Here is a 15520-nt window from a genome sequence, read left to right on the forward strand (position 1 = left end):
TAGATCAAAGTTAATTGACTGGTTATTATTTCTATTGTTCAACTTCAGATGCATATATTAGAACATCGACAAGCTTTAGCTTAATCATTGGTTCTTCAGCACGACATTGTTGCCGAGTCTATATCTTTTATATCTACGCTCACAAAGAATATAAATAGATGCCAACTTTTTATCCATTAAACGGGGCTCTTTTGCAATATAAAGAAATCTGCAATAAAGAAGGATTTTAATTTTATATTGCTGCTATTGTTTTTTTGTTTAATTTTTTTATTTAATCTTACGATTAAAACAGTAGCTATCATCTTTTGCTTTCGTGCTTGCTCTAATTCCTTCAACTCTTTTCTCTTAAGCCAATATTTATCAATGGGTACTGTGCTGGAGAAGGATGATGCTTTTTCCCACGTATTCTCTCTTTCACCATAACCAGCCCATTTTACAAGGTATCCTCTTTGTCCTGGACCGCCTCTGTGATCTCTAATATCCTCAACTTCATAGTATGTATCTTCTATAGCTGTTTCGTCAATAGAGACTACCTTGAGTTCTGATGGGACATATTCACGATGTAACAGTTCATTTTGCTCATCTTTTAAGACATAGGAACCACCTTGAGTTTTTCGAACGACAATGTAAGGCCCTTCATAAAGAGGTGATAACTTACTAGTCCGTCCTGGTAATCTAACTATAACTGCAGTATCCTTCGGAAGATCTATGATCATATTTTTGTCATTGAACCTCTTGCTTGCTTCCTCTATGATCTTCTGTGTTCTTTCACGAATGGCAGGAAACACAATCTGGTACATGCGATCAGTTCTCTCAATTAGCTCTCGTTCTGTAACAGGTCTATTAGGAATCTTATCAGCTATACTCTGATCACCGTAATCCTCAAAGCTATTAAGTCTTCGAGCAAACATCAAGGAAAATGGAGCACTCTTTGAACGGTGTCTTATTTTATAATTCGACGCTAGTTGGACAATTGGTAATACATCATCCCAATCATTGCTGTTAGAATTAACCATTTTTCTTATAGTGTTTAATGTCGTCTTTACAGCGCTCTCGCTCACGCCATTACCTCGACTGTGAAAGGCTGTACTGTATCTGCGATCTATTCCTAGGTGCTTGGATAATGAGTGCATGAGTCTATTCTTAAACTCTCTGCCGTTATCACTTTGAATGATTTTAGGTATGCCATAGTCACCAAAGGTTTTTATTAATTCTTTTGCTACAGTGTCACTTTGTTTATTTTTTAGTGGACGCAGTATGATGTACCTGGTACATACATCTATCATCACAAGGACATAGACATTTTCATTTGCCGTAACAGGTAAAGGTCCTAAAAGATCAATTCCAATATGGTCAAATGGTAGATATGCAAGAATATTCTTTAAAGGATGATAACCTTTCTTGCTTATATTGTGTCTCTGGCATTCAATACATGATTTGATTGTCTCAGTAGCATCTTTATAAATATTATTCCAATGAAGTCCTTGTGAATGTAACTGCTCCACAATATTCATACTACCGAAGTGTCCGAAGGTATGAGCATCTTCAAGTAGACGTGCTCTCTTCTCAGGTGGAGGAGTCATATAGTCAGTTGTGGGATTATTAGCAAACTTTTTGTTTTTTATTTTCACAGCTAGCACATTTAGTTTCTTGTCCTGACTATAGATCAAGTTGTGTCTCTTTGCTGTAGAATTTGTCTGTCTTTTAACTTTTATTTTATTTTTATTTTTATTTTTAATTTCCTTTTTTTCTTTTTTATTTTCTTTTTGCGCAGCATCATCCCCTCCCAGCATGAACTCATTATTCAAGCAAGGTTCATAAAGTCTAGAAAGTAAGTCTGGTAATTGATTGAGAATTCCTTGTATGTGAATTACATCAAAGTTGAAATCTAGTAAAGCTTCTAACCAGCCTATCATCATAGGGTTTGCTTGTTCTTGGGTATGTAAATACATTAAAGCCTTATCGTCAGTACGTAATTCAAATTTATTTCCCCATAAAAACTCACGATGTTTTTCTAGTGCAAACACTACTGCGTACAGTTCACGTTTAGTTGTATTCCACTTACGTTGAGAGGGTGACAAAGATTTGGATGCAAATGCAATGTGTAAAGTTCTATTCAGCTCGTCTCTTTGGGTTGTAATAGACGAAGATAAAAAGAAATAAAAAAGCACCAAAACGATAATTACTTTGAGATACTTTTTATTCTTGATTATATCCAAGTTAAAAGTTATCCTTTTTTCAATCAGGATTTAGGTGGAATATTTATATTCTTTTGAATGATAATTCATGGGGATGATTGAGTTAAATCAATTGGTTCTTTCTTGATGTTTCATTCTGGATTGGGGCATTGTCATCATATCTTGTTCCATGGAATCTTATCTTGTATAATTATATTATAAATCGTTGTTCTAAGCTACTAGTGTTGCATTTATAAATAGGCATCCATGGAATCGTTGTTTAAGACGACACTTGTATTTTGTTCCTGAGTGGTTATTGGGTTTGAGTAAACTCGGTTACTAAATAACTACAGAAAGACTGAAACCTAATAATGGAGACAACAGGAACTATTAAGGCACCAATCGGATTATCGATAGGATTATTTCTCAATCATTCGTTTAGATCAATAAAGTTACTATGCAAGAAAAACAATATTCTATTCTGACATACATAGTCTCAATGCAACTTAATACATCGGATCATAAAAGAGATTATGCAAAGACTCATTACTATAACAAGTTGGTATTATATATGCAAGACATTCATTACTCTTTATGATATAATTCATCGTCAGATCTTTATGATTCAACTATGCTAGTGTTGGAGATGTTTGGTTTATAGCATAATTTATTATTTTATTATGTCTACCTATAACATGGGTCAATACTGCACCAACACCATATTGTGAGGCATCAGTAGCCACATAGAATTTCTTTGACAAGTCTGGAGTGTGCAACAGTGTCTTTGACTTTAGAATCTCTTTTAAAGCAATGAATGCATCAGTGTGTTCTTGGGTCCAGTTGTTTTGTACATCAGGATCATTACGAAGTCTGTCGATAGGTGCAGCTACACGAGAGATTAAAGGTATAAAGTCTCTCATATACGATACAATGCCCATTAATCGCATCACTTCTTTTTTATTGCGTGGTATAGGCCAACTATCGATGTTTGTTAGGCGGCGTGGATCTACTTTGATGATACCACCACTCTCAACTACAAATCCTAAAAGATAAATTGATCGTTGATACCAACTGCACTTCTTTACATTGATTTTTAGGTTGACGGAAGTTAATCGTTCAATCACCTTTTTTACATTTGAAGCGTGATTATCAGCTGTTCCTTTGATTACACAGTCATCAACATAGGTTTCAATGAAATCCATATCTGCGAAGAGTATTTTCATCACTTTACAGAATATTGCAGTAACTGTCTTTAGACCGAAACAACATCCTTGAAAGGTATATGTTCGATTCTTAAATTGGAAGGAGAGCTTGTGTTGATCTTTAGGGGCTACAAGGAAACTATTGTATGCATTTTTCAAGTCAATCTTAGTGAATACTTCACCACCAGCTAAGTTATCAAATATGCTTCTTATTTTTGGAACAGGATAAACGACATCAGGGATTAGTTTGTTGATACCACGAACATCTAAACATACTCTGTGGCTCGTTATCTCATTGTTCTCATCTTTCTTTGGTACCATTAATAAAGGACTGTTAAAGGATGTGTTAGCGCGGTTCTCTTTAATGATGCCTGCTTTTAACCATTCATTTATTTGCTCTTCTAATTCAGGCATTTGTCGGTGAGCAATCGGATATTGTCTCTTAAAGGACTTTGCTCCCTTTTCCATTGGTAATTCTACTACAGATTCTGGTACTGTGCAGAAAGATCCAGCAGAAATATTTTGATTGTCATCAATTGCATTCTGGATATAAGCCATGAATTGCTTTTGTTGATCTTCGGTACCATAGGGTGAGTTGTTAGGTTCAATCTCATTATTGGCATCAAAATTCATATTAAGAAATTGTGCGTCTTCCTTTAATCTATTTGAATAATCATCTTCATTACCTGGGTACTTGTATGCTACTCCAGTAAGACCGATATTCATTTTTCCAAGAACATCAGCTCCAAGCAAGACATCAAATTCTTGTGTCATTGTCTCATTAAAATTTATAACTTCAAAAGAATGTTTAAAAGAGATGTTATTCATATAAGTTAAAGTGAGAGGATCAGTTTGTCCAATTTGTTTACAATTATTATCTGAAGACAAAAAATTTAAAGAACCATTTACAGAATTCACTTTGTCAATATTCCATTTATTATTCAAACAAATTTTTGATATGCAAGTGATATCACTGCCAGTGTCAATCTTGCCAATTAATTTCTTGCCCTCTATTAATATAGGAGTCAAAAGTTTAAAAGGATTAGTATCTTCATCTTCAGTTATTTTATTTCATAATGCCTTACAGTCATATGAGTTATTTTCAGCTTCTGTCATATCATGATCATTTTCAATTTCATCATTTACAGTACGAACAATGGCATAAATCGACTTGTCCGAATCTCTTGGTCTATTTGGATCGACATGAAGTTTTCTTTTATAATCTGCGTATTCTTGACATTGATGGCCATGAGACCAACTTCTACCACAATATCGACAGGGTTTACTTGTGCTTGCTTTTTGAGGAAAATTTTTATTGCCATAATACTTATTTTTTATGGTCGACGCAGCATCATTTTTCTTGTTTGCTTTGCTAAAGCAATCATCTTCATTGTGATTTGCATTAGCACCACCATGTTTTGAACAAAAGAAAGCACCAGACGAACCATGACCTTTGTTTCTTTTTTGACTACCGAAAGGACTAGTACTTGTGTGGATTCTTTTGCTACCATTGGTGACATTGGCATAGGATGCTCCTGAATAGGTTCTCGGGTCATCTCCTAGCAAATTTCTTGCTATTTCAGCTGCTCTCTCCACAGTCCATGGTATATTCTTATTTTCTTTTAAAACAAAAGCTGTCTTACACTTCTCAAGAACAGGTTCAGAGAATGATGCCTTAAATCTAGCAGCTACCATTGGATCATTTTTATTTGCCCCAGCCTCAATACAAGTACTTAAAAATCGGGTCATATACGAGGAGACAGATTCATGTTTATTCATTGTCATGGTAAATAGTCGATGCATTGAGATATTTGGTACTTATAATATGAAAACAGTAGGAAGTCAATAGCTAACAACTACTATTTATTAAGTAAGAAAAAGGAAAGGAACTAATAATTTAGAATGAACCCTGGATTATATCGTCTGACTATTAATTGTATAGTCTGACGTAGGCTGGACTGAGATCAATAATAAAATAATGAATAAAGTCATCATTAATGACCAAACACGACATCACCCCCTACCAGTTGGTATCAACGTTTGGAAGTTGAATAGGAAGTGTTTGAACAGTTATAAATTTTTGTGTGACCTAATTTCTCTTTATGCGCTTGCTGTGCCTAAGATTACTATTTGCAGTCACGGCATTTTTTACGGAGCTTTCATGATGATCTGTTTTTCGATCAAAGCCTTCTTGACTTTGTTGTAGTCTTCGTTTGGGATATCTGGATAAAGCATTACCATTATGTTTGGATTGAGCTTTCTTTTTTTCTTTTATATTATGAGATTGTCTATTGTGCGGCATAGTTCCAGAATTTGACTGTTCATTCATAATTGTCGTAGTCAGTAATTTACTAGGGGCGTAGTCTGAGGGTAATTTTTGCTTTTTATTCTTTTCAGCCTCATTATTTTTCTTTTTTACTACTTCACCATTTTGATTTATGGATTTACCCATTTTGCGCCAATAAATGTTAATTGACTCGGGACCAGTAAATGCCTCAGCAGTTAACCAGCTGTCATCGTCTTTGCTGTAGTTTTTCCAGCGTACGAGATATTCTCTATTTCCAGGTTCGCCTCTATGATTGATGATTGCCTCAATTTCGTACAATTCATCTTTTGGAATGATTTCATCCTGTGAAATGAGCTTTAATTCTTCTGGAGAATAATTTCGAGACATGAGCGTTTCGTCAACATCACGAAGTATATAAGCACCACCTTGTACTTGACGTACAACACGATATGGACCTTTGTAGACCGGTGAGAGGCTATTGTACTGCTCTCTGTCACGCACCATTACGTAACTTCCTTCCGGGAATGTGGACTGACGATTTTTGCTGTCAGCTTTTTCCTTTTGCCTTTTGGTGTAAAGGTCGGTCCTATCCTGTATAGCAGGGAAGACAACTTGCGACATGTAGTCGATTCTTTTCAGCAACTCATCGTGCGGCATGTACTCCTCCTTTTTTAATTCACCAGCATCATCCCTGTATTCAATGAAGTCATTTATGTTGCGAGCAAACATCAATGAAAAAGGTGTAGTCTGCAAGCGTGTGGAGATCTTATTGTTGATCATGAGCTGTACAGATGGAATGTAATGATGCCAATCTTCGGTGGCACCTTCAAGGAACTTTGCTAATATCTTTTTAGCAGATTGAACGTAACGTTCAGCAGCTCCATTTGCTGAGGGATGGTAAGGAGTGGTGTATCTTTTGTCGATGCCCATTGCATTGAACAGATTCTCTAAAATTTCACTTTTGAATTCAGAGACGTTATCGCTACATACAAAGTGTCTGGGATAGCCGAGTAAGGAAAATGTATCAACCATGGCACCTGCAACGGTTTTTGCCTTTTTGTCTACTAGGGGTTTCAACACGCAGAATCTGGTGCAAATGTCGACTAGAATCAACACGTATGTATACATGTTGCTACTGGATTGAAAAGGCCCAATTAAATCAAAGGCATAGGCATCCCCAGGAACATAAGCGTAGACAGGTCGATGAGGATTATAACCCTTTTTAGCAATATTGTACTTCTGACAGGTATTGCACTTGCTTACATAATTTACTGCATCAGCTAATAAATTTGGCCAATGTAGGTTTTGGTTGTGGATTGATTTTACAATATGATCAGCTCCAAAGTGTCCAAATTTATGGACTCCATCAAGAATCTCTTGTCGATCCTCATATGGTGGAGTGATATAGTCCTTGTCACTGAATTTGGTAGGACTTTGGACATAGAACACTTTTCGGTTCTCTTTTTTCATTTTTAATTCATATTCCTTTTTTAGATTTGGTTTGTAAGCAAGATTTTGGTGTTTTACTGTGCTGTTATTAGAATCACTCCCTGCCAGTTCTTTTTCAGGTGGAAAAAGACGTGAAAGAGCATCAGGTAAAACATTTTGTACACCGGGTATATGGACGATGTCAAAATCATAGGACAATAATGTGTCCATCCAACCCACCATCATGGGGTTGAGTTCATCTGACGTGAACAAGTATGTGAGTGCTCGATGATCAGAATATAAGGTAAAGTGATGACCATATAAAAATTTGTGAAACTTTTTCAAAGCAAACACAATAGCGAGGAGTTCACGCCGAGTGACAGAATAATTTCGTTCAGATTGGGATAAAGAACGTGCCATAAAGCCGAGGTATTTGATGGTGGTGACAGTGAGTCCATCCGACTGTTTTTCGTCAAATTTTTGGAACAGAACTGCACCAACTCCAGTGTTAGATGCATCAGTGGCAACATAAAGGGATTTGGTAGGGTCATATGGACTCAAAACAACGTTGGAACATAATATGTCTTTGATGCTTTGAAAGTGAACTTGCAGTTTAGGAGTCCAATCAATATCATCTATGAATGCAACATTTCGTAACGCATCTAGAGGAGCAGTGAGTGTGGCAGCACAAGGGATGTGCGCACGAAAGTAATTAACAGTGCCTAGCCATTGCATCATTTCTCTGCCGGTTTTGGGACGGGGCCAGTCAGCAATATTTGTCAATTTACGTGGATCCAAGCTTTTCCCTTTTTCAGAAATACAGAAACCCAACAGATGAACACTTCTTTTGCCAAAGTGACATTTCTGAGGATTGAGGATCATGTTATGTTGAGTGAGTCTATCAATGACTGCACTGACAGCTTGATAATGCTTTTCCATGGAATCACCTGGAGTGCCAATCACAATACAGTAAGGGACAAAATCAGTCCGTTTTTTGGTTTTTTCGCAATGTCTCGCCGGGAATTATACTTAGAGCTCCGCTTTGCTGACGAAACATTTGCCTCTTCCTTCAACAAACTTGAAAATATTTGTCGAAAATGTTATTTTTTATTTTCCGACATGCTATAAGAAGATATATTGAAAATAATGAATTTTTATTTTTTTGAATTTCGCTTAGTACTTGGTATCGCGGCCCTTATGCTGAATTACGTCCCGAAATCGACGGAGCATGGAGTGAATAAGGTTTCTACAGTACTCTGGAGTTGCTAGGATATACCAAAGCTTCGAAACCCGGTCAAAAAATGTTTGATCAGTCTCAATCACGGAAGAGGGTGGTCTTGTCATCTGTTCCCTCTTTTTAAGCATGGCCCATGCATTTTCAATTGGATTAAGGTCAGGAGAGTATGCTGGCCAACTCAGGAGCTTAACCTTGTTCTTTTGGAACCATTTTGAAGGAGCCGAAGCACAATGGATGCTTGCATTATCTTGTTGAAAGATCATGTCACTACTTTGCAGGCCATAGTACTTCAATGTTTCCTTGTATTCCTCCTCAAGTACTGACGTGTATAGCTCACCATTTACATTACTTTGTAGCCAGGACATGTAGCCCCTCCATGTATAGTTATGCAACTCCAAAGCATAATCCCGCCTCCTCCATAAGCATGTTTCTTCTTGTAGTGATGGTCTCGATAAGGTGCATTATCCTCTTTCCAAGCGTATTATAGACTATTAGACCCTCTTTTTTGGATCTTTGTCTCATCAGAAAAGACAACGCGTTCCCAGTCAGTCTCGGACCAGCCTTTATGAGCCTTTGCCCAATCATATCGTGCCTTTTGCCTGTCATTATTAAGTGGAAGTGCCGTCTTCTTTTTAGCCGATTTTAGACCTTTGCGTTTGAAAGTACGAGTAATTGTTTTTGGATTGACTGATCGATCTGGTTTTTTAACACCAAAGGAGGCATTAGCTGCGCTTTTAGATAAGCCTAGTCTTATGTCTCTAGCTGCTTTGGTTTCCTCCCTAGGTGTGAGTAAACGATGTCTACCCGCGCTATTTTTTGACTGCATCTTGGTTTTCCTTGAAATTCTTCGAATCATGGACTTTCCACAGCCTACTTTCTTTTGAATTACATCCAATGGAATGGAGTGGTTCATCATGTTTTCAATTTGGGCATGTTTGTCGGCATTCTTTGCTGTCATGGCGTGTTTGGCTAATCTGAGATGAGGTAAATGGGGAAAAAGGAAAAATGCAAAAAAATAAAATGAACTAAAATATGAGAACGCGTAAGCATTCACTGACGTCATAAGACATAACTGTCGTATTTACCCCATTAAATACTTATTATTCGTATGAGATTACTCAAATCTTATATAAAAAATAACAAGTACTGAATACATAATATTATATATTACATATTCTCTAAGACTCATTTACAATATTAACCATATACAATATTTATATTATTCAAGTTCAATACTAAAATTGACCTTGAACTCACTTCGGTCCCTGAATAATTTTATTTCCTATATAAAGGCGTAGTTTGATTAAATGGGTTCTCTCTCTCGTCTTGAAATCTAATAAAGAGGTTACATAGAGACTCATTCACTAGTTTTCAAGTACTATCTCCTTTTAATTCTCAAATTTTTATCTGCAAATATCTCATTTTTTTGAATGAATTCTTCTATTAATCAATCCCCTGCTAAAAACATTGAAAAGGATTCAGCTGATGAAGTAGCTAAGTCCTTGGATAGAATGGATCTTGAAACTCTCGAAAGTAGAGCGTCAAACCCATCCATCCATCCTCGTGATGATGCATCCATCGAAACTGATGTTGAGATGGGTGAAGTTACTGACTCTTCTCCTGCTGTTCCTTCTTCAGACCCTCCCAATTATTTGGAGAGGTTGATGGTTCAAAAAACCATGTTCTTTGATTTAATTGAAAAATTAAACAATAATAAAGCGAGTTTTATTTTAGAAAATAAGCTAACTTTACTTGAAGAAAACGAGAAGCAATTGAGTTATGCTCTATCAGCTTTAAATGATGTTAACGCTCTTATTGCTTCCCAGTTTGAATTGCGTAATCATGAGTTGAAGGGCAATGGATCTAAAAATTCATCACCCAAGGATAGACTTATACCAAGCCGTGAAATCCCAAGGTTCAATGTCAACCCTACTGCTAGTGCTCTGTATCAGCTCACTCTTCGGGAAGGTGATAAAAACGTCAACCCAAGTAATGAACCATCTTTGGATATGTTTATTAGAGATTTCCAAAGAAAATTCTTGGATTATGATGTATCTATAGAGGATCATTGGTTACACTACCTGGAAGTTTCATTTGAAAAGTCTGACAGTGACATTGACCATGATTGGTTCGAACGATTCATCAAAAGACGTTGTATGGATAAGAAAACCGCTTTGAATTGGAATCAGGCAAAAGAAGTCTTGAAACAACGCTTCGATCTTGCTTCACAAACTACACCAGAGATGTGGTTTAAAAACCTTATTAATTTCAAGCAAGAACGTTGTGAAACTTTGACCCAAGCAATGGATCGATATCGTCTTTTCTCTCTTGGTGCAAAGGTCAATATGCATGATAACACTTTCTTGATTGGACATTTCATTTCGAGGCTTCACACTGTCAAGTTTCAAGAAATGGTCCAAGCTACTATCACAAGAAATCTTCCCTCTCTTGTCCCTGCTAGCTCCAATACCACTGGAGAGAGTGTTTATTCAACTCGCAACTTACCTATTCCTCTGCCTAAGGAATGGAATGTTCTTGAGTCAATTCTCATTAAAGAAATGGCTAACTTGGAATCTGCTTTGTTGAACATCCTAAAGGATAAGAAAAAGGAAGAAAATACCAAGAAATACGGTGAACATGATGATAATGCCAATACTAAAAAAAGAAAAATGGTACATCAAAGTGAACATAAAAACCAAAAAGCTTCCAAATCGTCTGTTGAATTTCAGCAAGAAATTGCAGATTTAAAAAAGCAAGGTATATGCACATTTTGTAAGACTGTCAAGTACTCTCCTGGTCATTACTCATCTTGTTCTGTAAGACTTGAATATGTCAAAAGAAAACATGGCAAACAAATTGTAAGTAATTCTTCTAAAGGAAATGACAAAACTGTTAGCAATTTAGAGTTATCCAACTCGATCACTAGCATTAGTCAAACAAATAAATCTCCTAAAAACAGAGTTACTGATTTATCTTTATCTCCTAGTAATAATGAATCTACCTCGCAATCTTATGAATTAAATGAATCATCCGATGACGAATTTGAATTTTTATATAAACATTATGACAGAAATATAATCTGTTCAAATAAAAATATAAATGCTAGTTTTGATGAAGAGTATAACAAAAATGTCTTTGCCATTCGTAATAACAAAGTTGGAGAAGATGATAGTCTATTCGCATCGGATAATGTGGCTTATTCGCCTGTTACTCCAATCACGCTTAATAATGTGAACACTTATGGTATCATAGATACTGGTGCACGTGTTTCTGTCATGAATAAAAAATTCGCAATAGACAATAATATTAAATTTCATTCAGTTCCTGGTAACCTAGTTTTAGCAAATGGCGACCAAATTCCCAGAATGAGATCTGTTGACTATGTGAATGTCGAATACGACAACATTGACTACATTATTAAACATAAGTTTGATATTATTAACGATCATGCTTCCTCTTACAACTGTAAAATTCTTATTGGAACAGATTTGCTTCCTAAACTTTCCATTCATTTAATGAATGTAGCAGTCAAACATAAAAGTACTGAAAAAGAATTAGACGACTCTATTCTAGATAAAGCTTATGAACCAAATATTTCACGAGCCGGTACAGAAAAAGAACAAAAAGTTTTTGATATGGCTATTAAACCATACATCGAAGCAAACAAAAAATTAAATAAGAATTCTTTATGTAATATTAAAGAGGCTGTTTTACATCTCCCAACGCCAAAAGATTATGTTGCCAATATAAAACAATATCCAATAGCATATACTTTACAGCCTAAAGTAATGGATATAATAAATAGTTGGTTAGATGAAGGTATTATCATTCCAGCAACTCCATCTGGATGGAATCTGCCTATGACAGTAACTCATAAAAAAAATCTAGACGGCACTAAGACTGATAAAATTCGATTAGTGTTGGATCCTAGAATGTTAAATAAGGTCTTACCAGTTGATAATCATCAACTTCCATTAATTAACGATATATTCAATTCTATGTCTGGTGCAGTCATTTTTAGCACGTTAGATCTAAAATCTGCATTTAATCAGTTTCCTGTAAATAAGGATGATCAAATTAAAACTACTTTTACTGCGCCCAATAATTTACAATATATGTATAGAGGTGCTCCTTTTGGAATATCTACAATAAGTCAGCTATTCTCTCGTATAATGTTAACATTATTTAAAGATCTTCCTTATGTAAAATGTTTTGTGGATGATATCTGTATATTCAGTTCATCCATACATGCACATTTTCTTCATGTTAAAAAAGTGCTACAAATATTAACTGATGCTAATTTAAAAATTAATTTTGAAAAGACCTATTTGGCAAAATCAGCCGTTTATTTATTGGGATATTCTATTTCTGCCTCAGGAAAGCAGATTGATGCCCGAAAATTAACAAATATATTCGATTGGCCTCGTCCTACTACTCAAAAGCAAGTGCAAAGTTTTCTTGGATTTGTCAACTATTTTAGACAACATACTCCTAACGCTGCACTTCTCATGGCTCCCTTAGATGCTTTGCGTTGTCATGATGAAAAAGTTAAAGGTCCTTTCGAATGGACAAAAGAGCATCAAATGCACTTTGATAGTATCAAGCACATTTTGTCTTCAGAATTGATGTTATCCCATCCTGATCTGTCAAAACCATTTTGTATTGCTACTGATTCATCAGATTACAGTACTGGTTGTTGCTTATATCAAGAGTTCGAAGTGACTAAACCTAATGGCGAAATATCTAAAATCAAAAGATATATTGGTTTCATGTCCCGTTCCCTGTCAAGAAGCGAAAAACGTTATAGTGTTACAATGCGTGAATTGCTTGGTGTAGTTTATGCCTTAACCCAATTTCATAAATTCATATGGGGCACACGATTTACTTTATACACTGACCATAAAGCTTTATGCTATATTCATTCCCAAAAGAATGCCAATAGTATGCTTATTAAATGGCTTGACGTCATTCTTGACTATAACTTTAGTGTCATTCATGTTCCCGGCTTGGAAAATGTCTTACCTGACAAACTATCCAGATTATATCCGCCAAAGGATACGTTCGAGCATGAAAGTGATATTAAAAAAGGCAAAAGATTATCCTCATATAGACAGAATCATGCTATTTCTGAGACAATTAATACAAAGAAAAAACATCGAGCTTATTCTAAATACAATGCTGCTATAAACATTATTTCAGTAATTCAAGAAACTACAACTTCTGATGCACAAAAGGACATCATACAAGTTAAAGAAAATACTGATATAAGAGATATTGATTATAACATTAATGATCAATACTTGTTCTATGTACAATCTGCACAGCCATTATATTCGGATTATCTTACACCTCCTTTGGCTGAACACCAACAGTTACTTATAGATGCCCATAATAAAATTGGTCACTATGGTGCTGAACAAATGGTCAAACGTCTCCATAATGACGGTATCCATTGGCCTAACTTGATAGGTGATTGCATTAAATTCATTAAGCAATGCAAAGATTGTATGAAGCATAATATAGAAAAAAGAGGCTTTCATCCTCTACGTAGCATTTATAGCTACTATCCTGGTGATCATTATGCTATTGATCTTGGTGGTCCTATGCATACTACCTCCGTTTACAATAATAATTATTTTATGGTTATTATCGATGTTTGCACACGCTTTTGTATACTTCGTGCTCTACCTGATAAAAGATCAGATACAATTTTACGTTCTCTTATTGACGTGTTCTCAACTATGGGTTTTCCTACAAAACTCCAAAGCGATAATGGAACAGAGTTTAAGAACTCGCTCTCCAAAGATTTAGCTGATGCTATGGGCTATGATCATCGATTCATCACTCCTCTACACCCATCTGCTAATGGAATTAGTGAACGTACTGTACAATCAGTCAAAAAATTACTGGCTAAAGCCACACATGGTGTTGGCAATGATTGGGATTTATATCTTCCATCTATTCAACTTGCTATGAATAATCGTATATCCAAACGGTTAAATTCAACACCTTTCTCTCTTATGTTCGCACGTAAAATGAACGAACCTTATGGTTTTCGATCTGACAAAGATAAGCTCAAAGAAGTTAAAGATAAACCACCAATGTCTCATGAAGAGCTCATGAAACGCATTGATTATATGACTGATATTGTATTCCCAGCTATCGTTAATAAAACCAAAGCACAAATCGAACTTGAACAAGCAAAGTTCAATGATTCTCATAGGCTTGTTGATTATGCACCTGGCTCTCATGTCATGGTTCGTATTCCAAATAAATCTGGTCAACTCGCTCCTGCTTACGAAGGACCATATACTGTCGTACGTAAAAATAAAGGAAATGCCTATATCTTACGTGACGAAACTGGTGTCCTTATGCCTCGTGCCTACACTTCCGTTGAGCTGAAATTAATCTCTAATGAAGAAGTTATCGAACTGGATGATGAAGGTAATGAAATCATAAATTTCGAAATCGAAGCAGTTATAAACCATCGTGGCCCTCCAAAAAACCGTGAGTACCTTGTACGTTGGAAAAACTATAGCAGTGAGTGGGATGAATGGCTATCTGCAGATAAGTTTAATGACCCTAACACACTACGCAATTATTGGAAAAATCTTGGTAAAAAATATATTCCTCCAAAAAATGCTCCAATTACCAATTCTCCATCTTCATCTGAACTACTAAAATCCACTCCATCTGGTACTATAAGTACTGCTATGAAACATTTCTCTTCTGATGATGAAAATAATTCTAATTTGGTTGATAAAAAATCCACAATTAAATCTAATGTTGGCTCTTCAGCACGGCCTGTTAAAAGAACTCGTCGTAATAAGCCTCCAACTAACAACGCTTGTGATACTCCTTCCACAGCCACTCGTTCCAGTAAACGACTTAAATCTCTTCATAAGTAAATTACTTTTCATTTACAAAAAAAAAAAAAAAAAAAAAACCAAAATAGTCACGAGATTTTCATTAAGGTAATCTCATACTGGTCGGGGGCTATGTCGTATTTACCCCATTAAATACTTATTATTCGTATGAGATTACTCAAATCTTATATAAAAAATAACAAGTACTGAATACATAATATTATATATTACATATTCTCTAAGACTCATTTACAATATTAACCATATACAATATTTATATTATTCAAGTTCAATACTAAAATTGACCTTGAACTCACTTCGGT

General features: G+C 35.6%; 5 protein-coding genes across 5 annotated transcripts; 1 reads left to right on the top strand and 4 right to left on the bottom strand.

Moving 5' to 3' along the window:
• Positions 1-31: 31 nt before the first annotated feature.
• On the bottom strand, positions 32-1016 carry RO3G_11774 (uncharacterized protein; the record flags this gene model as incomplete). The annotated part of the gene is made up of 2 exons (XM_067666358.1): positions 32-118; positions 282-1016. 2 exons carry the CDS (start codon positions 1014-1016, stop codon positions 32-34), a joined length of 822 nt encoding a protein of 273 aa, XP_067522459.1.
• A 1790-nt stretch (positions 1017-2806) lies between these two features.
• Positions 2807-4153, bottom strand: RO3G_11775 (uncharacterized protein; the record flags this gene model as incomplete). Its single annotated transcript, XM_067666359.1, has 1 exon — positions 2807-4153. The coding sequence occupies one exon, from the start codon at positions 4151-4153 to the stop codon at positions 2807-2809; it is 1347 nt and encodes a 448-aa protein (XP_067522460.1).
• A 1374-nt stretch (positions 4154-5527) lies between these two features.
• On the bottom strand, positions 5528-7976 carry RO3G_11776 (uncharacterized protein; the record flags this gene model as incomplete). Its single annotated transcript, XM_067666360.1, has 2 exons — positions 5528-5601; positions 5732-7976. The coding sequence occupies 2 exons, from the start codon at positions 7974-7976 to the stop codon at positions 5528-5530; spliced, it is 2319 nt and encodes a 772-aa protein (XP_067522461.1).
• An 836-nt stretch (positions 7977-8812) lies between these two features.
• On the bottom strand, positions 8813-9289 carry RO3G_11777 (uncharacterized protein; the record flags this gene model as incomplete). The annotated part of the gene is made up of 1 exon (XM_067666361.1): positions 8813-9289. The coding sequence occupies one exon, from the start codon at positions 9287-9289 to the stop codon at positions 8813-8815; it is 477 nt and encodes a 158-aa protein (XP_067522462.1).
• A 472-nt stretch (positions 9290-9761) lies between these two features.
• RO3G_11778 (uncharacterized protein) lies at positions 9762-15239 on the top strand (the record flags this gene model as incomplete). Its single annotated transcript, XM_067666362.1, has 1 exon — positions 9762-15239. One exon carries the CDS (start codon positions 9762-9764, stop codon positions 15237-15239), a length of 5478 nt encoding a protein of 1825 aa, XP_067522463.1.
• Positions 15240-15520: the final 281 nt, after the last annotated feature.

This window comes from Rhizopus delemar, genomic scaffold (genome assembly GCF_000149305.1).
Source record: "Rhizopus delemar RA 99-880 supercont3.9 genomic scaffold, whole genome shotgun sequence".
NCBI lineage: Eukaryota > Fungi > Mucoromycota > Mucoromycetes > Mucorales > Rhizopodaceae > Rhizopus > Rhizopus delemar.